The sequence below is a fragment of the Pongo abelii genome, chromosome 8 (genome assembly GCF_028885655.2).
Source record: "Pongo abelii isolate AG06213 chromosome 8, NHGRI_mPonAbe1-v2.0_pri, whole genome shotgun sequence".
NCBI lineage: Eukaryota > Metazoa > Chordata > Mammalia > Primates > Hominidae > Pongo > Pongo abelii.
This window is the reverse complement of record NC_071993.2, coordinates 104,525,344-104,552,500: the sequence shown is the minus strand read 5'-3', so window position 1 is coordinate 104,552,500 and position 27,157 is coordinate 104,525,344. Positions and strand designations below refer to the sequence as shown.

Sequence of the window (27,157 nt, the reverse complement as noted above, 5' to 3'; positions counted from 1 at the left end):
CTAACATGGATCCCAAGGGGCCCCAGGAAGCAGATGGGGCTGGGGAGAGAACTGCCTTGTAGGATGCCACATGACTTGAGAGCAGAGATAGCACCAAGAGGACAGGGGCCCTCATGCCCACCTGGCTTAGTTACTCTCCTCAGAAAGCCTGTTTCTCCTCCAAGCCCAATACCTGGCTGCTTCCATCTTCCCTGGCAACATCAGATTGGGGGTGTTGAGACGTCAGGAGGTACCACTTTTCCAGAACCTGAGACCGGGGTAGCTGTTTTGTGGAGCTTTAAATGAGGCCCAGTGAAAAGGACCCAGTCCGGGGCCCACACGCAGAGGACTGCTGGAGAGGGAGCCCCCTCCCTCCATCCCTGCCAGACCTTAGGCTGCCCACAGAGCCCCTGGACTCAGAGTGAAGGCACACAAAGCTTTATTGGCTCTGTTCCAGGCAATGACATCAGTGTGGGGCTCTTGCCTGCTCCCATCTGTCTTCTCTTGGTGGGTCTTCAGGGGCCTCAGGGTCTGTCTCAACTGCGCTGTGTCCTCCCAGCTCTCCCTCCAACAGGGGCCATCTTCTGTGGCAGACCCCACTCATGGAGTTTAAAGAGCCCATAATCCCCGTGGGCAGCCTAAGAAAGTAGGGATTTAGGCACAGTATCTCACCCTGGGCTGCATAGATGGCCCCATAGGAGAGAAAACAGACGTGTGTGTGAGCCAGCCTTGCTGGGGGCAGGGGCGTCTCCATCCATGGTTAGATGGCTTCCAAGAAGTCATAGATCTAGTGTCTGCGATTAGGCAGGCTGTGGCTCTGGTGGCTTGGGTGGCCATGGTGACTGTGGCCATAGAAAGTGTGTGTGTGATTGGCACCAGCTATGGTGTTTTCCCGCTGGGTGAGGAAATTCTTTTGCAGCTTCATCTCCACCTCCTCGAGGGCCCTCAGCTCCTCCTGGTTGATGTCCTTGGACTCCAGGTGACCTGAGTGCTGGTAAGCTGTGGCCCGCTGCAGCATGGAGTGAGCCAGGTGCCGCCCCTGGGTGTCAATCTCCTTGGTGCAGGCAGCCACAGCGGCCCACGTGGCCTCATCGGTGGATGGGGCTTTTCCAGACTCCTGGTGGATCTCTTGGATCACTGAGGGCCCAGATGTCTTCTGCCTGCTGGTGAAGGATTCCCGGTGCAGAGCGGAGCCCACTTCTCCACGCCTCGTGGTGAAGGTCTCTATGTGAACCGTGGTGCTGGCCTCTCCACTCCCACTCTCAGTCTGGGTAGCATTGCCACTGATGCTGGCATTGTTGTTGAGGGCCAGCTTCTCTTCGGAAAGGCGGCTAAAGTGGGATTTGATCCAGCTTTCATTCTTTGCTTTATGGGATTCTGGTGACTTGTCCTTGTCTGGTGGACACTCAGAGGTTGCCTTTCTTCTCCTCTTTCTCTGAACCCACAGCATGAGACCTCCACCTCCTAGCAAGAGGGCAGTCCCCAGCACCACCTTGCATGATGGCTGCTGGATGAGCTCCAAGAAGGTCTCCAGGACCCTACACCAGGCAGGCAGAGCTAAGAGCACGCTGGGCGATCTCTGGTGGTATGGTTCATGCTTGAAAGGGCAGGCTCCCCAAGGATGTCTGACGGGCAGGCCCCCTGCTGCACCCTCCCTAGGTGCCCCCCACCACCTCAACAATGAACCCCATTGTGAGGAAGGCAGTTGGGGGTGGGGTGGGGAGAGTGGGGTAGGGAGGGGCCACAGCATCCCTCATGTCTAGCCTGGCAGACATGGCCTGAGGCCTGGGTCCTGTCTCCTACCCTGACAGCTGTCCCCAAGCTCAGTGAAAGGGCGCTTCTCCGATTCTGAGTCCTTCTGCCTTCTGCTTGGAACACATTCTACAACTTAGGCCTTTGTATCTTCCAGTCTTTGGTTTCTCTCTCTCCCCATCTGGTGGCCCCCAGGGGGCAAAGGATGCTGGGTCGGGCTGGCCATGGCAGAAGGATCCCCTTGACTGGGCTGGTATCCATTTCTAGCCATCTGAGATCAGTGCACCTCCATCCAGTGCCCACGTCTGCTGCCAGCCTGGCATATTCCATCCTCATTTGCAGCCCCTCGCCTCACTACAGGGCAGAGTTCAGAGGGAAAAGAACCCAGGAAGGAGCTCATTCTGGAATAACTAACATGAGGTCACAATGGGCTGAGAGCGGGGAGGCAAGCAGTGGGCTGAGAAGGCAGAGTGGACAGGAGACTTCATCGGGTCTAGATCCCTGGGGCCACTCCGGGATGGTAGCTGCTACCTCTTGCCTTAGTGATGCACCTATAAACCCGGAATTTGCCCCCCCATAAATAGGCATGGTTCGGGTTGTGAGCAGGTGGGCTGGCTGGCCAGGCTTTCCATAGGTGCAGACAACTAAAAGCCTAATTATTCTCCAAGGCCTCAGGGTATAAACAGGCCCGGGCCACTGTATTTTTTTTTTTTCCCTCAAAAGCATCTAGCCCATTTAAAAAAAATAAGAAATGCCAAAATAGGGTTGTAAAAATTGTGATGCTTTAAACAAAATATTTTCTTTAACAGAGTAATGGTTTTAATATATACAAAATATTATATCATTGCAAGAAAGCATGGTCCACTCTACATATGGAAGGAATAGGACACAAGTGTTTTATGGAGAACCTCATCTTCCCAGTCCTGCTGGACTAGTTCTGTGGTTGGCTAACCTCATTTGGAAATAACAATTCAAAGTCCATCTTTGAGGGTGTTTATGGGTGTGAGTTCAGGGCCATAGAGCCCTTCTGTAATGACCCCTTCCTCTAGTCTCTGGTCATAACTTTTATTTAAAAAGAATACTCTTGGCCGGGCGCGGTGGCTCACGCCTGTAATCCCAACACTTTGGGAGGCTGAGGTGGATGATCACGAGGTCAGGAGATCGAGACCATCCTGGCTAACACGGTGAAACCCCATCTCTACCAAAAATACAAAAAAAAAAAAAAATTAGCCGGGCGTGGTGGTGGGAGCCTGTAGTCCCAGCTACTCTGGAGGCTGAGGCAGGAAAATGGCGTAAACCTGGAAGGCGGAGCTTGCAGTAAGCCGAGATCGCACCACTGCACTGCAGCCTGGGAGACAGAGCAAGACTCCGTCACAGAAAAAAAAAAAAAAGGAATACTCTTTATTCAAATAATCAGTACAAATTAGCAATGCTAAAAAGATTTTTTAAAAAGAGCTACACGGGGCCGGGCATGGTGTAGCTCACGCCTGTAATCCCAGCATTTTGGGAGGCAGAGGCAGGCACATCACTTGAGCTGAGGAATTCGAGACCAGCCTGGGTAACACGGCAAAATCCCATCTCTACTAAAAATACAAAAAATTAGCTGGGTATAGTGGTGTGCACCTTTGGTCCCAGCTACTCAGGAGGCTGAGATGGGCAGATTGCTTTAGTCCCAGGAGGCAGAGGTTGCAGTGAGCCGAGATCGTGCCACTGCACTCCAGCCTGGGTGACAGACTGAGACCCCCATCTTAAAAATAAATAAATAAATAAGAGGCCCAGTGCAGTGGCTCACGCCTGTAATCCCAGCACTTTGGGAGGCCGAGGCCGGTGGATCGTGAGGTCAGGAGTTCGAGACCAGCTTGGCCAACATGGTGAAACCCCATCTCTACTAAAAATACAAAAATTAGCTGGGCGTGGTGGCAGGCGCCTGTAATCCCAGCTACTCAGGAGGCTGAGGCAGGAGAATCGCTTGAACCCGGAAAGCGGAGGTTTCAGTGAGCCGAATCATGCCACTGCACTCCAGCCTGAGCGACAGAGCAAGACTCTGTCTCAAAAAAAAAAAAAAAAAAAAAAAAAAACTACACAGTTTCAGGGAGTGCTTTCCAGAAGAATCTCTAACTCTTCACTGATTCATCCAGGGCAGCTTTCCACCTCCTATTTATTTGTTTTAATAGAGACAGGATCTCACTATGTTGGCCAGGCTGGTCTCCAACTCCTGGTCTCAAGAGATCCTCCTGCCTTGGCCTCCCAAAGTGCTGGGATTACAGGAGTGAGCCACTGTGCCTGGCCCTCATCTCCTCTTTAGAGGACCTTTAACTGGCTGCAGGAGGCCCTTACAATGTGATATGATGTTCCCTCCTCAGCCTGAGTGTTGGGCTGCAAAGTCTACCTCAGGGGTCAGGACAGGGCAAGAGAAACACAGATTTCAGAGCTAAAGTTGTTTGTGTCTTCCTTCCTGGGCATTTTGGCTGCACCCTGGAAGCAGGGAAGGGACCCTCTATCTCTGTGTTTTCTGTGACAGTGCCTTGGAAGGATTATATTGATCCTGTGGCTAGGAGCCTGAAGGCTCAGTTCCTATTCTAAAATGAGGAAACTGGATTTGAAAGGTTAAGTGGTTTCCCCAAGGTCTCTGTTAACTGGCAGAAGTGGCAGGATTCTTGCCCAGGTCCTCTAATTCAAGATGCTGGGCTCTTCCTGCCACACCCTGCTGGCTCTCTGGTGTGTGGGTGAGTGATCAGATGGGAGCTGGAGCCTGCATAGGTTGCGAGGGAGACAGACAAGTGGGTATGTGCAGCCCACAGCCTGCTAAATCCATGGAAGCCTGTGCTCCTGGGCACCCCATGCCCTCTGCAAGAGTGGGTGGGTGGCCCAGAAGGGAGGGTCCAGAGAAGAGTCTGGGGGTCTCTGTGGATTCTGTGGGTGTCAGGCAAACACCAGATGCAAAGTCCACCCTCCCCACCCTGAACTAGAGCGTCCTTGAACCTTGAAGCTGAAGCAAGGTCTTCACTTAGAGGCTCAAAATGCTTCTCACTTCAGGAGAACCAGGACCTCACAAAACCTCCAGGCCCCACGAGCCAAGCACCAGTAGAAACTTAGAGTTGTGTCCCTGCTCAACGTGAGCCTCCAACAGGGCATTCATTGTCCCCAAGGATGGGGCATATTCCCTCAGTACTGAGCTATGAATGATCAACGTGTCCATCAGGCCAGGGGTCACAGTCACAAAGCAGCTTTGCTGCAATGCCAATCACACTGTCATTTTAATCATTATTACCATTGGAATCAGTACCTTCCAATGTATATTACTCCACAATTTATAGCATGATTTCACTTGCATTCTCTCAGATTTTTTTGTCCAACCATCCCATAATATGAGCATTATCACTCCCATGTGTCCGATAGGGACAGCAATCATCCCACACTAAGTCAGTGCCAGAGCTGTGATTTAATTTTTTTTTTTTTTTTTTTAAACGGAGTCTTGCTCTGTCACCCGGGCTGGAGTGCAATGGTATGATCTCAGCTCACTGCAACCTCTGCCTGCCAGGTTCAAGCGATTCTCCTGCCTCAGTCTCCCAAGCAGCTGGAATTACAGGCACCCACCACCACGCCCAGCTAATTTTTGCATTTTTAGCAGAGACGGGGTTTCACTATGTTGGCCAGGCTGGTCTCAAACTCCTGACCCCATGATCTGTCTGCCTCGGCCTCCCAAAGTGTTGGGATTACAGGCGCTCACCCCAGAGCTGTGATTTGAAACCAGAGTCCATGGTCTACACAATACTGCCTCAACAGCAGCCACACCAAAGCTACTGCTGACCAGACACTCTGTTGAAATTGTGTGGCCTAGCAGCTCCGAAGAGTTTATAATGAGAGTCAGCGAGGGAGTAAAACGGAGCATGGGCCATGCGGTCAGACGAGGTGCAAACCTCAGCTCAGCTATGTGTTAGCTGAATGACCTTGGGCAGTGACCATGTCACTCTGAGGCCCAGATTCCCATCTGTGGGATGGTCCTACGGAGAGCCCTGCCTCAGGGAATTGTGCGGTAAGGAATGGGGATGGGCGGAGCAGGGCAGGCAGGATTTGACATTTTCTTCTACCTTCATTTATTGCGCCTGGGACTCTGTTACATGTTGATTGTCGCAAATATCATCTGGTCCCTAACCTCAGAGTTGGGGAGACCCATGTGTAAAGAGAGATGGGGTCACAGGAGCCACAACAGGGAGAACTAATTCTGGCAAGGAGGCTTTGTCCAGAAGAGAATGTACAAACAAACTTTGGAGGGAACTGGGACTGTGGCTGGGCTGCCACGTGACCCCAGCCACATGCCCTCACATCTGCATGGAGTGACAAGGTTGACAAGGACTTTCACACCCATTATCCAGTCCAATCCCAGAATCACTCTGGGAGCTACAAAGGCACTTTAACAGTTTACAGCTGGGTAAACTGAAGCAGGCGAGGTTTAGCTTAAGGTTACAGGCCAGTGTGGAGCTTCCTGCCTGTCTCCTGACTCCAGACCAGTCTCCCCTGTTCCTCTCCCATAATAAAATGACCCACTGAGTACCAGACTATCCCTGGACAGCTTGACAGAGCCTGTGTGCCCTCCCTTGGTCTCTGGCTAAAGGGCCACTCACATCTCCCCAGGTCCCACAGAGGACAACCCCACTTACCTCGGAAGGGGAAGGTGCCCAGTTTGTGCAGATTCTCCTCCAGTTTCCCATAGTCCACCTCTGCAGTGGCAGTGAAGGGGGTGGTCACAGGGGGGTAGATGCCCGAAATGTCCACCTTCTTCCCCTCCCCTGAGGCCCAGCCCCCCACATTCCTGGACAAGCTCCTGCTTAGCCCCTGCCTCACAGAGGACCAGACTTGGGGACCCAGCATCTCTGCAGGAGGCCTGAGGCACAATTGGTCTATGTCCCAGAGTGAGACTTAGTTTGAACTCTTTCTAACCCCCTATTAATGATCAATGTGTCTAGTTAAAAATTTGCGGCCTCCCTGACTTGTGGCCACTGGAGCAGGCCTGAGCTGGGTGTCCCCAGGGTCAGGGGCAAGGCCTATAGGCCCCAGGGGGCCCTGTTCCTTCTGGGTAGCAGCTGGAGAGATGCCACAACCCAGTGTCCCTCTGGCCAGATGTAGGACTGGTTTCTGGGATCCCAATACTAAAGGGTATCTTCTTTGGTATCTCCAGTGGGATCTGGGCCCTCCTCCCACAATTCCCAGCTCCGAAGCCAGAAGCCCAGCCAGGTTTCCACGGGCAGTTCTGAGATTGGTGGAGCTGATTGGCTGAGCAGGCCCTGCCCTGTGGGAGGTGTGGCAAGGCTGGGCAAGAAGCTGCCTGTGACAGGCTGTCCCTCCCCTGCCCCGCTCCCTTACCAGGCTCCTCCTGCCAAGGCGGCCACGTGACAAGCCTGTGCTAGCCACACACAGCCCCACAGGACAGCAGGCACCAGGAAGGGGGCCAGGATGAGTGTACTACCAAGTCAATCCATGCAGGGGCCAAGCCTGGCCCTGGAGACGTGGGAAGGGGCAGGAAAAGTTGAGTGGCAGGGAAGAAAGGAAAAGAAACCACAGTAAAGAAGCTGCAGGGCTAGCTCAGAGGGCCAACCGGCTCCCAGTTTCCCTCCTCCCCAAACCAGCATTTGCCCCCAGTCTTCCTTCATTCCCAAAGATTTCAGACACAAATGGAAATGAACATCGCAATTAGCAAAAACAGCTTTTTTATTGTGGTAGTTTGTGGGTGCTCCTGGATCACGCAGAAAAAAGGCTGGGCCCTCAGTTAGCTCCGGGAGCCATTCTTAGGACCCTCTGGCTGCACACAGAGAGGGGCTGGGTAGCTGGCTGGGCTGGGGCATGCATTCACTGGGCTGGCACGGGCTGAGGGGTCTCCCGCCCACTCTCATTAGGCCCCTCCAGCCCGTTATGCTCAGATCCCGGCTCAGGATGCTCCAGGGCGTGCCGGGTATCAGCCTGCCACAGCTGCACCAGGTCCGTCGGGGTCTTTCCTGCCTTGGGGGGGTGGGGCGGTGGGGGGGCGGCAAGAGAAAATCTGTTAACTGTCCTGAAGGCTTTCACAGAAGGTACCCTCATTGACAACACCAGTGCTTCTCAAATGGGGGCAACTGGCATTGTGTGAAGATACTTTTGGTTGTCACACTAGGGGATAGGTACTACTGGCATCTAGTGGGCAGAGGCCAAGAATGCTGCTTAAATATCCTACAATGCATAGGATAGTCCCCTACAACAAACAATCACCCAGCCCTAAATGTCAATAATGCTGAGGGTGAAAACCCCTCATTTATACCTTCTCCATATTTTCCTGCTTTTCTCATTATCCCTTTAGCCTTTCTTGAGCCCGAGGGACTCTCCTACGCCCTCCTTTTGTGAATGCTCTGGGCCCCAAAGAAGAACTTGGACCAAGTGTTCCCTAGTCCAAGGTGTTCCCTGGGCACCTTCCCCTTCCAAGGACTTCCTTCCTGGATCCTAAGAAAACTCAAAGACCGCAGGAGCTGACATGGGGTGCTAGGAACTGTCATGCCAGCTGAGTGCTCGGTCCCTTCCAGCTCTGGCCTTTCATGATTCTGGCCTCCTTGGTCCAGCACTTGAGGACCCCCTCTGGCCTACTTGGGGGTCTTTGGGAAGTCCTCTTGCTGCCCCTCCTGCTGTCTCTCTGCACTTGCACTCTGGACATAGACACACATAGAGAATGGGGCGGGCAGTTGGAATGGTGCTCTGGAAGAGGACAACTTTATGTACTATGGTGCTGGCCAGAGCCAATGATACATGTCCCTAGGCGGGGGCTGCTCCAGGGGCCTGGACAGCCCCTCCACTGTGTGAGTGCTCACGCCAATGACTGAATCAGGGAGGGAATGAGCTTACCAGGTTCTTGGTCATCATGTCAGCCCCATGCAGGAGCAGCAGTTTGATGATTTTGTAGCGGTTGAGCCTCACAGCGTCGTGCAGGGCAGTATCCCCTTCCTAGAGTCAGTGTGGCACTCAGTATGGCCCTTGTGGGCAGTGAGAGGAGGCAAGGGTGATGGGAGGTGGGCTAGAGACCCTGCTCAGGAGCCAAGTCCTGAAGGCCCCAGGAGGAAGGACACCACCTGTAGCGGCCCGCAGGCTGCCCACACACCCATGGCGGATGAGCAGCGGACAGGCTAGCACTCACCCTGTCTCTGGCATTGATTTCCAGGCCCAGGGATAGAAAGTGCTCCACAATCTCCACCTGCCCTGTCCGGACTGCCACGTGCAGCGGGGTGCTCAGCAGCTGGGTGGGAGGAATCAGGAACTGCTGGTTGACAGGGCCTGAACTGTGGTACCCCTGGGGAGGGGGGCTGTCCTAACTCCAGCTTAATCCCTCTTCCAAGTCCTAGTGCCGAGTCCTGAGCCCTGGAGGGGCAGAGAATGGTACAGTTTCTTGCCATCCTATCCAGTGGCCTAACTCTAAAGCCTTAAATGCCACTTCCTCTGGGAAGCCTTCTATGATTCTCCTCTCACCCAGCTGCTCACTCTTCTACCCTTCTTTTAATAATCATAATAGATGTCATTTATTGAGAGATGACTATGTAATGGACATGCAAAAGCTTACAAGACATTTGCCTTATGTTGAATAAATAATTCGTTTACATGTGTTTTCCCACCTAATCTACACAACAACTCTGCAAGACGTTTTACAGATGAGGAACAGAAGCTCAGAGGCTGTCACTTGTTCAAGGTTGCACATGAAACAATGAATGAATAGAAGGATGGCGCATAAATAAATAAATGAATGAGGGGATGAATAAATGGAGGAATGGATGTATGGATAGACGGATAGATGAATAGATAGGTAGATAGAAGGATAATGACAGGTAACATGAACAAATCTTGCATCTTTTGAGTGGTCCCGAAGCCCCCAAGACAGTGAGTCTCTTGTCCTCCCTTCTTGTCTGCTCTTCCTCCTCCTGTCCTCAGATGGTGGTTCCTCAAGGGCCTGTGTGGATGGCAGGGACCCATCCCGGGGCTGGGAGGCCCAGTAGGACACTGTTTTAGCTTCCCTGCTCTGCAGCCAGAAACCAGACTAGCTCACTACCTTTCTGCCCCCTGGTCTTTCCTGCCCTTGGACCCCTGCCTTCCTCCCCACAGCCACCCCAATATCTGTTGCTTCTGAGTGTCTTTGCCTCACCTTATCCCTCACATTGGTGTCTGCTCCATGGCTTTGCAGAAGTTTCACCACCTCTAAGTGGCCCCCGCGGCAGGCCCAATGCATGGCCGTGCAGTCCAGCTAGAAGGAAATGATGAGGTCTAACTACAGAGCTGCAGGGAAGAAAGTATTCGGGGGGAATGTACCCCAGCCAGGAAGGCAGAGGGATATCTAGGGGAAAGGTACAGGGAGCAGGCCTGGGCATTGGCAACGGACCAAGTGGAACAGAAGAACACTCAGGGCCCATCTGGTCCAAGCCAGACTCACAGAGGATGCTTAGGGAGGAGAAGGGGCTTACTCAAGGTCTCATAAGCCACTGAGGTGGAGTCTGGCACCTGAGCAACCTGTTTATGCTTCAGGTTGGCACAGGTGGCAGGGAGAGGATGTCTGTCAGTGCTGGAGCCACCCCCTGTCTCCCATTGAATACCTGCCCTCTCACTCACCCGATCCTGGAAGTCCACAGTGGCCCCACTATCTAGAAGCTTCTTCAGGATTTCCATGTGGCCTTCCAGGGAGGCTCGGTGCAGTGCTGTCCGACGGAACTGTCCCCAGAGAGGCTGTCAGGGCCTGGCCTCTGGCTCCAGGCCTGAGCCCATCTCCCACCCAAGCTGAGGCCCAGGCCTTCCCCCAGCTTGATTCTCACCCCTGTGCTTGGCCCCCATGTTTTCTGTGTTCTGCCAGCTCCCTTATGCTCTATCCAGACCAGCCTGGGAGCCCTCTGCCCCAGGGAACCTGACCTTCTCACTGCCCCCCAGGCACATCAAGCCATGCCTCTCTACAGGCGGTTTCCTCTGCCAAGCATGCCTGTTTTGCTCTCACTTCCTGGGAGTGCTTGATTAAATCTGCTACTCCTTCAAGATGCAGCTCAAATGCCATCATTTCCTTGAAACCTCTAGGCCAAGGCTTCCCTAGGGCCCAGATGACCCTTAACTGTGAGAGTGTGTTCGAGGGCAGGTCAAGTCTTGCTGGACTCCCTAAGTGCCTAGCACAAGGCCAGAATGAACAGGTGACACTGATCACTGATTCAAAGAAAGAATAAACTTTTCCCCTTCTCCTTTCTGCCTTGGACTTTTGAAACGCTCAAGCCACAATATCTTTCCATATTCTCATGATCTGGTTACAGGCCACACACAGTGAGTATCTTTCCATATTCTAATGATCTGGTTACATGTGAGTCTCCCCAAGGAACCAACCCTGGTCTGTTTTTTTGTTTTGTTTTGTTTTGCTTTGCTTTTTTGTTTTTGGTTTTTGTTTTTTTTTTGTATTCTGGCACCTAGCATGGTGCTCAGAAGTAGGAGGTACTTGGATAGACTGACAGGATGAAGACTTTGGAGTCTAAAGAACAGAAAGGACATGTGGTCCAAGTCTACAATAATGCAGACCAAAGGTGGAAAACCACTAATGTGCCAAATCCCAGGACACAAGAGCAAGAAAGCACCCCAGGAAGTGTGAAAGAGGCAGTTTCAGGGAAACCAAAAAGAAGTATGATGGGTGATGAAAAATTTAGAAAATATGGCTGCAAGGAGCTGGACACGGTGGCTCATGCCTGTAATCCCAGCACTTTGGGAGGCTGAGGCGGGTGGATCACCTGAGATCATGAGTTCAAGACCAGCCTGTTGTGGAGGGCCAACAAGTTGAAACCCTGTCTCTACTAAAAATAAACAAATTAGCTGGGTGTGGTGGCGGTGCCTGTAATCCCAGCTACTCGGGAGGCTGAGGCAGGAGGATCACTTGAACCTGGGAGGTGGAGGTTGCTGTGAGCCGAGATCACGCCGCTGCACTCCAGCCTAGGGGACAGAGCGAGACTCCATCTCAAAAAAAAAAAAAAAAAAGAAAATATGGCTGCACAACATTGTGAATGTAATTAATGCCACTGAATTGTACACTTAAAATGGCTAAAGTGGAACATTTCACGTTATGTTTTACCATGAAAAAAAAATAGGCCAAGTGTGGTGGTTCAAGCCTATAATCCCAGCATTTTGGAAGGCTGAGGTGGGAGGATTGCTTGAGCCTGGGAGGCGAAAGTTGCAGTGAGCTGAGATTGCACCACTGCACTCCAGCCTGAGTGACAGAGTGAGACTCTGTCTCAAAAAAAAAAGTACAGTACTATACCATGAGAAACAAAAATATCATATCTTAACACATGCTTGATAGTTTCTTCATTCATTCAGTGAATACTTACTGAGTTACTGAGGTGCTAATATTCCTTTTTTCCTTTTACCAAAAAAAAAATCTATATCTATATCTATATATGTATAGAGACAGGGTCTCACTCTGTTGCTTAGGCTGGTCTTGAACTCCTAGGCTCAAGCGCTCCTCTCACCTTGACCTCCTAAAGTGCTGGGATTACAGACGTGAGCCACAGTGCCCAGCCTAATATTCCATTTGATCACCGTAGCATGTTGTGAGGGAAGTAGGCCATTTTACAGAGGAGGAAACTGAGGCATGGAGAGGGCATCGACCCAGCCACAGGTCCCACAACTCGTGAGTGAGAGAGATGGGATTTGAGCCCACATCTTCTGGTCCTGGTCTATTTTTATTTGATTCTATTTTTCTTTCTTTCCTAAACATGTGACATTTGTTGCTCTGCAGGTGATTCAAGTTGGAAAAGGGTTTAAGGATTTAGGTCAATTCCTGTACGGGGAAGGGACACCCATTCTGAGTGCCCCAGCCACCCACCCATCCAAAGAACACCCGTGCCTCCTCTCAAATAGGCTCACAGTGGGCTGACCCAGGAGCTGAGCGGAGTGGGGATGGAAACTGACAGGGAGGGCGGTCAGGGGCGGCTAGGAGCATCACCTGGTCGCACGTGTCAGCTGACCCCCCGTCAGCCAGGAACTTCTCGATGACCTTCATTTTCCCCTCCACCGCGGCTTTCAGGAATGTCTCCTCAGACACAGGGCCAGTCTGCAGGTGTGGACGCAGCAGTCAGGGGCCGTCCGGGCCATCCGAAGCCTCCCGGGCTCCCCTTCCGCCCCCTCGCGGTGTCCTCCCCGGGACCCTTACGATCTCCTCGGGCTCCGGGGGCGGCTCATGCGAGGCGGCCAGAGCGTCCCGCTTCTTCTGCTTGCGTTTCTTCCGCAGCTCGATGAGGTTCTGGATCCCGCCCACGTCGATGATCTCCCGCCGCAGGTCCAGGGACGTCTTGCGCACGCGCTCTTGGCCCTGCGCGGGATGGCCCATCAACCCCCCGGCTGGGCAGAGAGTTTGGGGGGCTTGGGAGACCTCTGAGCTAAGCTGGTGGAGAGGGTGGGGTAGGCAGGAAGACCCTTTTAAGAAAGAAGGAACCAAGGTCTATCCCTCCTTCCAGGCCTAGATGGCTCTCAGATTGGGGGAATTCTGACTCAGTAGTTCTGGGGCGGAGCGGAGATTCTGCAGGGCTAGCAAGTTCTACCGGGGGTGCTGAACTGCTGGTCCATGGGCACGTGGGGAGAGGTGCAGACAGGCCATGGCTACCTGGCTGGTCCCCTGGGTGCAGACATTGGGTCCTCCCGGGCTTACCTTCACCTTCTGTAGGGCTGCACTCTGAGCCCCGTGGTGCTTCTCATCCTCCAGCACCAGCAAGTCCATGGGCAGCTTCTGGCGTGCGTCTCCTCGGAGTTTCTGGTGATCCAAGGAGGGCACCTTCTCCAGGACCCGAGGAGACAGGCAGCCTCTCCCCCAACCACGCCAAGGACACCCCACAGGGACCTCCTCCTGGGTGGTTTCAGAGCCCTTCTGGCTGATCCTGGGGAGCCCCCAGCAAGAGCAGGGCCCCTGGAGAGGCCCCCAAAAGGGGCGAGTTCCCCACCTCAGCTTCAGCCCCAGTCCCAACCCTGAGCTCAGACACCTGCCCGCTGGCTGGCCTGGATCCCTGCAAAACAACATTAAAGGCCACCAGAGTGCGTTTTTTATGAGATTAAATATATTCAGTCTTTCAAGCACCAAGATTATTTTTTTTCTTTATTTTTTTGGCATTAAAAATTCACTTTGGCTGGGTGTGGTGGTGCTAGCCTTTAGTCCCAGCTACTGGAGAGGCTTAGACAGTATTGCTCAATCCCAGGGGTTCGAGACCAGCTCCAGAGACATAGCAAGATCGTGTCTCTAAAAATAAATAGACCTGGCACAGTGGCTCACATCTGTAATCCCAGCACTTTGGGAAGCTGAGGTGGGAGGATCTCTTGAGCCCAGAAGTTTGAGATCAGCCTGGGCAATATAGTGAGACAGCATCTTTACAAAAAATTTAAATAATTAACCAAGCGTGGTGGCTTTTGTTGTAGTCCCAGCTACTTGGGAGACTGAGGTGGGAGGATTACTTGAGCCCAGGAAGGGGAGGTTGCAGTGAGCCAAGATGATGCCACTGCACTCCAGCCTGAGTGACAGTGAGAGAGAGAGAGAATGACCCTGCCTCAAAAAATAAATAGGTCAGGTACAGTGGCGCACGCCTATAATCCAAGCACTTTGGGAGGCCGAGGCAGGTGGATTGCTTGAGCCCAGGAGTTCGAGACCAGCCATAGGCAACATGGTGAAACCCCATCCCTACTAAAAATACAAAAATTAGCCAGGCGTGTTGGCACGCACCTATAGTCCCAGCTACTCGGGAGGCTGAAGCACAAGAATCACTTGAACCCAGGAGGTGGAGGTTGCAGTAAGCTAAGATCTTGCCACTGTACTCCAGCTTGGGCGACAGAGTGAGACTCGGTCTCAAAAAGTAAGTAAATAAATAAATAAAATAAGTTTTAAAAATAAATAATTCACTTTGATGAAATAATTATGATGAGAGATGATTATTTCTTAAATGGTCTTAGCAATATAAAATTTGGCAACTCTTTGTTAGATACTATTTTTTTTCCTCTCAGATTTCACTGATCTGTGAAGTCTAGAGCTTGGAAACTATTGCTTTCAGGGGAACTTGGCGATGGGAGCAGCAGCTCCTCAGCCTTCGGCCTGAAATGGGCTCTGAAATGGGCTCTAAGTCTTAACCTTCTTTTCAATGTAATCCAGGTCCAACTGCCTGCCAGGTCTCCTCTGCATTTGCCCTCTGATTTTCCTGGACTGCTTCTTCTCTCTTTGTGATGTGCTGGCACTCCCATCTCTGCAGTCCCCACCAGGCAGCTTGTGTGGCTATGAGTCCAGGAACAATTGCCCAGGTTGGAGGGTCCTGAGTCAATGTGGCAGCTGGGAAGGAGGCCACCCTTACAGAGCACGCAGGCCCCTTTCCCATTCCTCCCTGAGCTCCCACATTTGCTCCTTCAAGGTGGTTTTGAGAGCCGATTTCCCAGGTCTTCATTCTGAAGGTTCTGTTAGCCACTGCTTTCTCCCTTTCATGTTGGGCTTCATGGTTTGAGGTCTCAGTGCTGGCCTAATCAGAAACACTGCATCTTCTTCCAAGAATGAAAGATAACCTGGGGCTGCAGCTACTGCTGCATGTGGGACTCTGGCTGGGCTCCTCAGGGAGCATCCAGAGGGCCAGCTTGTGTTTTTTTTTTTTTTTGAGATGGAGTCCCACTCTGTCGCCCAGACTGGAGTGCGGTGGTGCGATCTCGGCTCACTGCAACCTCCACCTCCTAGGTTCAAGCAATTCTCCTGCCTCAGCCTCCTGAGTAGCTGGGACTACAGGCGCATGCCGCCACGCCTGGCTAATTATTTTTGTGTTTTAGTAGAGACGGGGTTCCACCATGTTGCCCAGGCTGGTCGCGAACTCCTGAGCTCAGGCAATCCACCCACCTTGGCCTCCCAAATTGCTGGGATTACAGGCATGAGCTACCGCGCCCGGCTATAAATTTTGTTGTTGTTGTCACATGGATGAGAGGTTTCCATGTTGTCCAGGCTGGCCTCAAATGCCTAGCCTTGCCTCCTTATGTGCCAGGACAATAGGCCTGAGCCACTGTGGCTCCCCAGCTTGTGTCTTAATCATCTTGGTGTCCCCAGCATCTGTGACAGGCCCTAGCACATAGTAGGTGCTTAGTGACTGGTGAATGAATGAATGAATGAATGAGTGAATGGATGATGGCAAGCAGACTCAGCATTTCTGCTAACCCTTAAGCTCTCAGTGATGACCTAATCCAGTAAACTCGCCACAGTGGAACTCCAGCCCCTGCACTGGCCTCTGGGGCCCTCCTTCCCCTCCCACCCTGGGGATGGGGCACAGGCTAGACAGAGGCTCTCCTCCAAGAACCCTGCCAGGCTGGGGCCTGGTAGAGACAACTGGGGACTCTAATGCTCACCCACATCTTCCTCAGACCCTACAGCCCTTCATTTCAGGTTTGTCTTTGTGGGCTGGCACACAGTAGGTGCTCAATAGCTGTTTGCTGCATTGAATGTGAGTTCATGAAACATACAAAGCTCCCGCTTTACTTCATAGATTGCTATGCAGATTAAATGAGAGAATGCCTGTAAAATGCTTAGCACAGGGCCTGGCACTGGTGTCCTGACAGCTCTGTAGCTATATTTATTGGATGAATGAACGGAAGAGCACTGTTCTGCGTCCCCTTGCTGAAGGTCCGTGTGTCTATTGGCAGCACTCCAGAACTGGCATAGCAGCATGACTCACCTGCCTGGCACCAGCCAACCATAGGCACACGCCCTTGGGGGAGGGAGAAGTGGGATTCCTAGAGATCCAGGGATGCTCGCTCCAGCCAGGGCTCAGTCCAAGCTCTTTCCTGACCTCATCCCTTCTTCCCTTGGGGTCTTGACCCTTCCTTCCTCCTCACCCCTTATTCAGTCACACTCCTTTTTTTGAATGGCATCTACTTCCAACCTGATTTATCTCCTCCCCTCCATTCCTGTTAGGGCCAGCCTTTTCCAACAAGTCCTTCTCAGGGCCATCAGAGCTGCTTTCCTAAAATAGGTCAGATGACACCAATCTCCCTCACTCAATAACATTTAGTGGCTCCTCACTGCCCACAGAATAAATATCTTTTACATGGCCCTCTCTGGCTTGTGTCTTTCCAGCCTTAGACCCTACTACCAGACTTTCTCAAGACAGCCACGCTTTCATTCATGGAAACCTCAGCTCCTGCATTTCCTGAGGCTAGAATACCCTCCACCATCCTGGACTCCACTGAGTCCCCTTGAAGGCCCAGCTCAGGTATCCTCCTGTCCACAGAGGTGTCCCCCTTTTTTTTTTGAGATGGAGTCTCCCTCTGTCACCCAGGCTGAAGTGCAGTGGTGCGATCTCGGCTCACTGCAACCTCCGCCTCCCAGGTTCAAGCAATTCTCCTGCCTCAGCCTCCTGAGTAGCTGGGATTACAGGTGCCTGACACCATTCCTGGCTAATTTTTGTATTTTTAGTAGAGACGGGATTTCACCATGTTGGCCAGGCGGGTCTCGAACTCTTGACTTCAAGTGATCTGCCCACCTCGGATCTCAGATCTCAAAATGCTGGGATTACAGGCTTGAGCCACTGCACCTGGCCCTGTCCACAGAGGAGTCCTTGAAGGCCCTCAGAAAAATTCATGAGCCCCTTGTGTTCCTCCACTTCTGATTCACACCTCTATTTAGTCATTTCTTTCCTTTGCCTTGTTTCTTAGTTGACTATGAAACCAACAAATGGGCTAAAATGAATGTTGGGTTGGTAAAAAGAAGGCAGGGTCTGAGCCTTATTGGTCCACCCATTTCTACAGCTCTGGGCTCTTGGCAGAGCCAACACTAGATGAAGTATTAGTTTAAATAAAGTGAAGAGTAGGGGCCAGGCACGGTGGCTCACACCTGTAACCCCACTACTTTGGGAGGCCAAGGTGGGTGGATCACCTGAGGCCAGGAGTTTGAGACCAGCCTGACCAACATAGTGAAACCCCATCTCTACTAAAAATACAAAAATTAGCCAGGCATGGTGGTGCATGCCTGTAATCCCAGCTACTTGGGAGGCTGAGGAAGGAGAATCACTTGAACCCAGGAGGCAGAGGTTGCAGTGAGACAAGATCATGCATTGCACTCCAGCCTGGGCAACAGAGGGAGACCCCGTCTCAAAAAAAAAAAAAAAAAATGCAGAGTAGGACAAGCCAGCACCCCCTGCCGCCGCTCCACTTCCTTATCCCAGAGAAAATGCAATTGCCCAGAACACCACACTCCAAAGGCCTCCCCAAGGGTGGCCAGCAGGCTGGCAAAATCCATGCTTCCTTTCCCAGCATCCCTTCCTCACTCTCTTCTTCAGTGGGCAAACACTGGAGTTTCCCCTGCCCCAGCCTCCCCAGTCACTGGGGTATCACAGGGCCACACAGTCCTGACAGTCCCAGGCAGCACCCAGCTGTCTGCTTTGTACAGCCCACTGTCTCTCAAGGCCCAGGAGGATGAGCAGTCTTAGGAGGCCCAGCCCAGCTCCCCACCTCACTGACTCAATTTTGAAGGCTGAAGCCTCAGTCTTCTGCTGCCAGCAATACCCCCTGCCAGTAACACCCTGGGACAGGAATGAGGCCCAACTGGGCCCCTGGGGACATCTGCCCCCCTCCCCACCACAGGTGTAGCAGACAGGCTCTCCCTCCCCTTGACAGCAGAGCTGGATCTCCTCAGACCCCCTTGGGCACCTCCACCCCTGCTCGCACCTCATTCTCCTCCTCCTGTGCCAGCCGCTGCTCGATGAGCGCCGTGGCCCTCTGCACCGCCTCGGAGTCCTCCATGGTGCCATCCATAACCGCCTCTGCAGGCCACAGGGCCTCGGGGGCTTTATAGGCCAGAGCACCCACCCCTTCCCAGCTGGGCGCCTTTGCCATGAGCTCACTGGCTCAATTCTCCACCTGCCTCCCCCACCTGTCACCTTCACCTCGGGCAGCCCCAGGGAGCAGGGGGAGCCAGGGCCAGGGAGCAGAGCCAGTTGCCCCCCCAACTCCTGGCCTATTAGAGCCGGAGGGCACTGTGTCCCAAGAGCAGGGCTGTAGGAAGGAGCCCGTCCAGCCTCTGTCCTGAGCACTTGGGACTGGTTGGGCCTTAGCCAAGGCAACTGAGTTGCAAAAGGGAACTGCCGGCTGCATGCTCCAGCCCAGATCACAGTGCCACCTGCTGGATGCCTGGAAACCCTGTTCAGCCAGCTCCAGGAAGAGGGCCTGAAAACCAAACGGGGGACCCAGGACAGTTCTGTACTCCCAGGCTGTCCTGCAGATAGGCCCTGCTGGCTGTGAGGAGGGTCACACTCTTACTTGTCCAGGCCAGGGCCGTGGTAGCAGGAAGGGCAGCTGTCTCCCTCTTTGATCACAGCTCACGCTGGCCTTCGGCTCTCCGGGGTCCCACATGCCCCCCGGTTAAGTATCACTGCATTTGGCTGGGTGACTTCTAGTCATGAACAAACCTTATCCAATCTGTCTCCTCCCTTGGTAAGTGCTCAGTGGACCTCTGCAGGGCTTACAGAGTCTTGCTTCAAGAAAGGGGTCTCCGGAAAGCACTAAGCCCAGCTGGCGAGGAACAGCAGCTACTCTGGACCCTGCTACCCTCCCAGGGTTTCCCTGTCAGGCCCAGACAGTGCCAGACTTTCCTGGCTGGGAGGCTGCTCATGCTCACTAAGAAGGAAAAATTCTCCCAACTGGAGGAAAAGCAGATCTGTACTTGCTCAGTTCCACACCTGGAACTCGCAGGCTGGAGCTCTGAGTCACTGTGACCCAGGTTAACCTGCTAGGGAACTGCAGACACCCAGCCCTGTGCTTCTGTAAGGCTCACCTGGCTGGTGGCCGCCCTTAGCTAAACAGCCTTATGTAAGATTCCCCTCTCTTCAGATATGCATGCATTCCCCTAGGAAGCATGAGGAACCGGTTCCTTTTCCTCTCTGGTTCCCTTGCTGGGAAGCTGACACAAACCTCTGACACATGATCTAAATCTGTCAGAGATTTTGCTTTAACATCACGATGGCTACAGCGTCTCCAGGGGCCGGAAGTTAGCCCCTCCTGCCGCAGAAGCAGACCACCTTCCTGAGGTGCTGTCTTCGCCTTGCAAGCACTTTCACATCTGTCTTCCTGCTTAATCCTCCCAGCAACTGATGGAGGAGGCCGGGCAGGCAGCATGGCTCTGCTTTAAAGAAGAGCAAAGAGGGTTCAGAAGTTAAGTGGCTTTTCCTGAGGACTCATGAGGACACCAGGGGAGCTGGCATCAGGGCCCAGAAGACTGGCAGTTCCAGGCTCACTCTGCTGGAGACTGCATGCCCAGAGCAGCTGGGGAGGCCAGGCATCCACTTGTTCCCATACCAGAACAGCTCCAGGGGCCCCACAGAGCTGCAGGAGAATTCAGTCAAATGCCAGGCAAGTGAGAAGGAGCAAAAAGGCTTTATTGATAAATATGCAGATATGTCTGTCCACAGGGACCTGCTGTGGGGGCCATGACCAGGCTGCAGACCTCCCACTGCCTGGGTTACAGCCAGGACATGGCCCTGTGCAGACCCTGCCACGACAGCCCAGCCGTCCACCACCCGCCTCATCTCTGCCAATTGTGCTGGGGGCAGGGAGAGGCAGAGGCCCGCCTCAGGCTTCCCGAGCCCTGGGGCTCACGGGTGGTTCCCTCCCTTCCAAGGGAGTGGCACTGTGCCCAGGGGAGAGCCAGGGGATGGGGGCAGAGGAGGGAGACAGCAGCTGCTTCAGACCCTGAGCAGAAAACCGGAGTGAGCACAGCTGGCAGCACCAGATGACAGATCTGGGCTCCAGGGGCCTCCTGGCTGGCCCTCGTGGCTCGAACCTGCTGCGGGAGAGAGGCAGGGTGAGGGCCCCGTTCGCCTTTTCTCTGACAAGGTTGCATGGCCCGTGTGTGGCTGCCTGCTCCCTGGGTACCGGGAACTGGTGGCGCACAGTGCCCTGAAAGGCAGGGTCCCTTCATGGCTCACCCACCAGCCACACCGAGGGGAGGGCCCCTGAAGAAAATGACAGCACTGGAAGGCAGCAGCAGGGTAGGGGCCTAGTGCTCCAGGCGGGGCCTCTTCCCAGGGGTCCGTGGGCCCATCAGTCCTGGGGTGGCGGGGGCTGGTTGATGATGACCTGGATGACAAAATCTTTCTGGATCTTGGTCTCCTGGAGCCGTGTGCGGTCTGTGAGCAGCTTCCCGGAGAAGAACCATCTCTGCCATGATGGCTCGATGCCCTCCTGGGCGTGCAGCTGCCTCTTGAGCTGCCCCACCGTGTCAGGCAGGCTGGCGCTGAGCCTTACGTCCTTGCCCGTGGACAGGCGCACCTTCAGCGGGAACTCACGGCGCACGCTGGGTGGAGGCTCGGGGGGCTCCAGGCTCTCCTCCTCCGTGTGCTCCAGCAGCAGGTTCACCGGCGGTGACAGGCAGTAGATGGGCAGCTGGTAGCGATTGCCCAGCTCATCGTAGCATTCACAGAGGGTGCCTGTGGGAGAGGCAGGGCTATCAGAGTCAGCTTAGGGATCCACTATCATGGATTAAATGTTTGGGTCCCCCCAAATTTATATGGTGAAACTCTAACCCCCAATGTGACTGTATTTGGACATGGGGCCTATACAGAAATAATTAAAGTAAAATGAGGTCATAGGGTGGGGCCCTGACCTTCTGATCCCTTGATCAGAAAAATGGTTCTTTTTTTTTTTCTTTTCAAACAATATCTCCCTATGTTGCCTAGGCTAGTCTCAAACTCCTGGGCTCATGCAATCCTCCCACCTCAGCCTCCCGAGCAGCTGAGACTACAGGTGTGCTCTACTGCCCTGGCTTACAGTTCTTGTAGAGACACTAGAGCACTATCTCACTCTCCACTCGCTCCCCATGTGAGGACACAGCAAGAAGGCAGCCACCTGCAAGCCAGCAACAGAGTCCTCACCAAAACCTGAACCGGCCAGCACCATGATGCCGGATTTCCCATCCTCCAGAACTGTGGAAAATAAATGTCTCTTGATTAAGTCACCCAGCATGTGGTATTTTGTTACAGGAGCCTGAGCAGACTAATACACCTGCCATGGCCACCCCATAGTCAGATCTCCCTAGGACAGCCTGATGACCAGGTGTACAGGGCTGGAGTCAGGAAGACCTGAGCTGGCATCCCAGCTCCACCAGGTACTGGCTTGTTCATCCTGGCATATTATTTTTCATTTCTTCACATGTGCCAATTGCTGGGGTTACAGGGATGAATGAAATAGCACAGCTCTGCTCTCCATGGGCCTTAGTGTCCTTACTGGCAAAACGTAATGCATGGAGAAATATGTTTATTGTCTCTTGAGCACCTACTAAGTGCTAAGACTGGACTAAATGATGTTATGTGTATCTTGCTGAATCCTAATAATCATCTCCCCTTTACAGTCGTAAGGCAGTCAGGCTCTAAATTTGAGAAGCTCTTTGCTAAACCCAAGACAGTTAGGAAAGGGAAACATTCAGATTGAAACCCAGGTCTGTGGCCAGGCGCAGTGGCTCACGCCTGTAATCCCAGCACTTCGGGAGGCCAAGCCGGGCAGATCACCCGCGGTTGGAAGTTTGAGACCAGCCTGACCAACATGGAGAAACCCTGTCTCTACTAAAAATACAAAATTAGCTGGGCGTGATGGCGCATGCCTGTAATCCCACCTACTCAGGAGGCTGAGACAGGAGAATCACTTGAACCCAGGAGGCGCAGGTTGCGGTGAGCCGAGATCGCACCACTGCATTCCAGCCTGGGCAACAAGAGCGAAACTCTGTCCCAAAAAAAAAGAAACTCAAGTCTGTGACTCTAGGGCTCCACTGTCACCCTCTGCTTTACATGGCCCCATAAGACTGCTATGAACTTACGTGAGCTAATGCAGTGGAAGTTTCTAGTTCAGTGTCCAGCACATAATAACCCAATAAAAGGTCAGTGCCTTTGGGAGGCTGAGGCCAGTGGATCACTGGAGCTCAGGAGTTTGAGACCAGCCTGGCCAACATGGTGAAACCCCATCTCTACTAAAAATACAAAAATTAGCCAGGCATGGTGGCACATGCCTGTAATTCTAGCTACTCGGGAGGCTGAGGCAGGAGAATTGCTTGAACTCAGGAGGTAAAGGATGCAGTGAGCCGAGATCCCACCACTGAGCCCCAGCCTAGGCAACAGAGCAAGTAAGACTCCATCTCAAAAAAATAATAATAATAAAATAAAATAAAAAGGTCGGTGCCTTGGATGTTCTGGGGTCCCAAAGTGCATTTGTGACACTTCTTTGCAGGTTTGTTGTCTTTCTGTTGTGTCATTAGGCAAGCATAGACTGTGTCTCTTTTTCTTTGTGTACCCACTCCTGGTCCATGCTCAGTAAGGGGTGCTTGAATGAATGAATACGTGAGTAACCACCTGCCCCACCGCTCCACACTCCTCAACAACCTCAAACTGTGCTGGTGATCCCCTAGCTCCAGCGGGGATAAAGCCCTGGCCCTGCCCACTTACCATGAGGCAGGGTGATGCTGGCTCCATCCAGGATGGCCTGGGCCAGCTCGTGGTCGTTGGCTTCAGCAGCATAGGCAGCAGCCTTGAGGGCATCCCAGATCTCCTTGCGGCCCTCGAAGGCAGGCGCTGTGTCCCAGAACTCATCCCGTTTGCTCCGCAGCTGCCCGTCAGTCATGGGGTAGTCGCTCTTCCACTTGAGCCGCTCTTTCTTCAGGGGCTCATTGCGTCCTGGGCAGGACAGAAGGAGAGGCTCAGCATCTCTAAAGCCACTTGAGCTGCAACCTGCCCTCCCCTCCCCAGGCCAGACCCTGAAACCCTGCTGCACTGGCTACTAAGTATTCAGGTCTCTGAAGTCCTTCCTAAATAGCAGGGAAGAGTCAGGAAACTTCACATAACCAACCTAGGGATATAAAATAATTTTGTCAGTAAAGCATATGCTACCATTGTTTTTGTTTTTTGTTTTTGTTTTTTGTTTTTTTTTTTTTGAGACGGAGTTTCACTCTTGTTGCCCAGACTGGAGTGCAATGGCATGATCTCGGCTCACTGCAACCTCCGCCTCCTGGGTTCAAGTGATTCTCCTGCCTCAGCCTCCCGAGTAGCTGGGATTACAGGCGCCCACCACCACACCTGATTAATATTCGTATTTTTAGTAGAGATGGGGTTTCACCATGTTAGTCAGGCTGGTCTCAAACTCCTGACCTCGTGATCCGCCCACCTCAGCCTCCCGAAGTACTGGGATTACACGCATGAGCCACCGCACCCTTCCCACATGATGTGGAGCAGGGCGCGGTAGCTCACACCTGTAATCCCAGCACTTTGAGGGCAGTAGGATTGCTTGAGCCCGGCAGTTCTACACCACCCAGGGCAACATGGTAAAACCCTGTTTCTACAAAAAATTTTTAAAAATTAGCCAGGCATGATGGCACGCTCCTGTAGTTCCAGCTACTTGGGAGGCTGAGATGGGAGAATCACTTGAGCCTGGGAGGTTGAGGCTGCAGTGAGCTGTGATCATGCCACTGCACTCCACCCTGGGCAACAGAGCGAGACCATGTCTCAAAAAAAAAAATTATTAACAATTTTAACATCCTGCTGCTACTAATGTCCCACTTAAAAAAAGGATTTCTAAAGAAATCATGACCAACAAACTCCCCAAAAAATTCCTGCAGCATCTGACAAAGAAAACAGTTCTGTCAAATGTCATTTTTCTTGTTACCCAGCTCCAAGTGACCTCCAAGACAACTCCAAAACACAGCCAAGACTGAGGACAGAGGTATCTCTCAAAGGCTTTTGGAGGCTCAGTCATCTCAAAACTAAAGGCAGAGTGAGCCACAGGAGTGAGATGTGAAGCACTCGGCTTCCACTATAACTCAGGTCCTACAGTGAGAGGAAGAACTGAGGCTGGGGGCCACCACCAGGCTGCTCCCGCTGGCTGGGGCAAAAGGAAGCAAGGAAGAGAACTGCAGGCAGCGACCTCCAGTGAGAAAGAACCCCAGGTAAGCCTTTATTTATATACATGATCCCATTTCATTCTGGCAGTAGCCTTGGGCAGTAGGTATTATTATTGCTATTTCACAGGTGATAGGACAGATTTAGAGAGATTAAATGACTTGCCCCAGGTCACATAGTAAGTGAGTGAGGGTCCCACCTCAGGTCTGACTAAATCCTGTAGTTCACCATCCGAATTCACAGTTACCTGTAGGGGCAGAAAACTCTAAAGCCAAATATTTAATTTAAAGTGTTCCTGGGGTGGTGAGGTGGCAGAAGGAAAGGCAAACCCTCTTTGGAGGAAAACAACTTCAAACCAGGCCTCAAAGAATTCCCAAGATAAAGTTCCAAGAAAAATAAATAAGGTAATAGTTTTTTTAAAAAAAATCTCAATATGCAAGGAAACAAGGCAGTACGAGCTTTACTGGCAAAAACAGCAGACAAAAGAATCAGATTTGCAAAGACTTTGGATAGATTCTGAAATACTGAGTTAAGGGATGAGGACCTTAAAAATATGAATAAGAGATTATAAAGAACGACCAGGGAGATTTTTAAAAAATGTTTAATTTTTGTGGGTGGGTACACAGTAGGTATAACCAAGAAAATCTTAAAAGAACCACATAGAACTTCTAAAAATTAAAAATACAGGCCGGGCCCAGTGGCTCACACCTGTAATCCCAGCACTTTGGGAGGTCAAGGCAGATGGATCACTTGAGCCCAGAAATTCGAGACCAGCCTGAGCAATATGGCAAAAACCTGTCTCTACAAAAAATACAAAAAATTAGTCGGGGATGGTGGCATGCACCTGTAGTCCCAGTTAGTTAGGAGGCTGAGGTGGGAGGATCACCTGAGTCCAGAAAGGTTGAGGCTGCAGTGAGCCATGATCTTGCCACTGCACTCCAACTCCAGCCTGGGTGACAAAGTGAGACCCTGTCTCAAAAAAAAAAAAATAAAATAAAAATAAAGAAAAATACAATATAATTGAGATTCGGATGTCTTTTTTCTTTTTGAGAGACAAGGTCACTCTGTCACCCAGTCTGGAGTGCAGTGGTGTGATCATAGCTCACTGCAGCCTCAAACTCCTGGGCTCAAAGTATTCTCCCCCAGCAGCCTCCCAAGTAGCTGGGACTATATAGGTGACACTATGCCCTGCTAGGTCTAAAATTTTGAACTGAATTTCCAGAAGTATACAATAGGGAAAATGGGAATGAAGCAACATTCAAAGAAATCATGGAGATGTCCACTCCCCCTAAACTGATCTATAAATGTAATACAATTCCAATATAATTCCTGTCAGTTTTTTCCCAAGGAACCTGGCAAACTGATTCTAAATTTTATATAGAAGAACAAAGATGCTCCTAGAAAAGAATCAGGTGGGAGAAGTTGCGCTGCCATGATCAGCATTAATTATAAAGCTACAGTTGGCACAGTACTGGAACAGGGACAGACTGTTGGACAAAAAAAGCCAAACCCCATAAAATATTTGAAGAGATTTATTCTGAGCCAAATGTGAGGGCCATGACTTGTGATGCAGTCTCAGGAGGTTCTGAGAACATGTGCCCAAGGTAGTTGGATTACAGCTTGGTTTTATATGTTTTAGGGAGATTTAAGACATCAATCATTACATGTGAGATATACATTGGTTTGTGTGGAAAGGAGCGACAACTTGAAGGGGTGGGGACTTAAAGGTCATAGGTGGATTTAAAGATGTTCTGGTTGGCAATTGGTTGAAAGAGTTATTATCTTAAGTCCTCGAATCAACAGAAAGGAATGTCTGGGTTAAGACAAGGAATTGTGGGCTGGGCGCGGTGGCTCACGCCTGTAATCCCAACACTTTGGGAGGCCAAGGTGGGCGGATCACCTGAGGTCAGGAGTTCAAGACCAGCCGGGCCAACATTGTGAAATGCCATCTCTACTAAAAATACAAAAATTAATTGGGCATAGCAGCAGGCACCTGTAATCCCAGCTACTCAGGAGGCTGAGGCAGGAGAATCACTTGAACTTGGAAGGCCGAGGTTGCAGTGAGCTGAGATCGTGCCACTGCACTCCAGCCTGGGTAACAAAGCGTGAAACTCCATTTCAAAAAATAATAATAATAATAATAAGGAGTTGTGGAGACCAAGGTTCTTATTATGTAGATGAAATTTCATAGGTGGCCGCCCTTAGAGGCAATAGATGGCAAATGTTTCCTATTCAGACCTTTAACAGGTGCTAGATTTTTTAGCTAATCTCTTCAGGATCAGAAAAAGACCTGGAAAGGGAAGGGGATTCTGTAAAGAAAATGTAACTTCCCGCATAAGAGACAGTTTTGCAGGGCCATTTCAAAATATGTCACAGTCCATTTGAAGGTATAGTCCATTTGAACTTTTATATGGACACACTTTCTTGCTCGGCCCCAACCTTGTCCCAGACACCAGCCCTCTAGGCGACTATCTTCCAGTCCTCCAGCAGGCTAGACAGGAAACTCGCCAGGCTGCTAATCTTCTCTT

The 27,157-nt window shown here is 51.9% G+C and overlaps 4 protein-coding genes across 10 annotated transcripts in view; all 4 read right to left on the bottom strand.

The window, feature by feature from the left end:
- The window catches only part of HOGA1 (4-hydroxy-2-oxoglutarate aldolase 1), a 34,837-nt gene extending 27,753 nt beyond the window's left edge, over positions 1-7,084 (bottom strand). Inside the window, exon 1 of one of the 4 annotated variants that reach the window (XM_063727694.1) lies at positions 6,393-7,084. In XM_063727694.1, coding sequence (XP_063583764.1) covers positions 6,393-6,603 — 211 coding nt within the window. In that variant the 5' untranslated portion in view covers positions 6,604-7,084. The remainder of the gene's footprint in view (positions 1-6,392) is intronic. The other 3 variants (XM_054522749.2, XM_054522748.2, XM_024253688.3) reach the window with 3 other exon arrangements.
- On the bottom strand, positions 402-3,103 carry C8H10orf62 (chromosome 8 C10orf62 homolog). Its single transcript, XM_024253690.3, has one exon. The coding sequence runs from the start codon at positions 1,727-1,729 to the stop codon at positions 767-769; it is 963 nt and encodes a 320-aa protein (XP_024109458.3). The 5' UTR covers positions 1,730-3,103; the 3' UTR covers positions 402-766.
- Positions 7,085-7,371: 287 nt separating the features above from the next.
- On the bottom strand, positions 7,372-18,977 carry ANKRD2 (ankyrin repeat domain 2). Its single transcript, XM_002821051.5, has 9 exons — positions 18,424-18,977; positions 13,403-13,504; positions 12,908-13,066; positions 12,701-12,808; positions 10,345-10,443; positions 9,884-9,982; positions 8,888-8,986; positions 8,599-8,697; positions 7,372-7,728 (listed from the first exon to the last, which is right to left on the bottom strand). Exons 1-9 carry the CDS (start codon positions 18,589-18,591, stop codon positions 7,579-7,581), a joined length of 1,083 nt encoding a protein of 360 aa, XP_002821097.4. The 5' UTR covers positions 18,592-18,977; the 3' UTR covers positions 7,372-7,578.
- A 1,131-nt stretch (positions 18,978-20,108) lies between these two features.
- UBTD1 (ubiquitin domain containing 1) overlaps positions 20,109-27,157 on the bottom strand; it is a 70,753-nt gene continuing 63,704 nt past the window's right edge. For 3 of the 4 annotated variants that reach the window (XM_054522747.2, XM_024254282.3, XM_024254283.3), the window contains 2 exons: positions 23,184-23,411; positions 20,109-21,179 (listed from right to left, as the gene is read on the bottom strand). In XM_054522747.2, the coding sequence (XP_054378722.1) occupies positions 20,794-21,179; positions 23,184-23,358 (561 nt within the window). In that variant the 5' untranslated portion in view covers positions 23,359-23,411 and the 3' untranslated portion in view covers positions 20,109-20,793. Of the gene's footprint in view, positions 21,180-23,183; positions 23,412-25,515; positions 25,594-27,157 lie in introns of those variants that run through there. The other variant, XM_054522746.2, reaches the window with a different exon arrangement.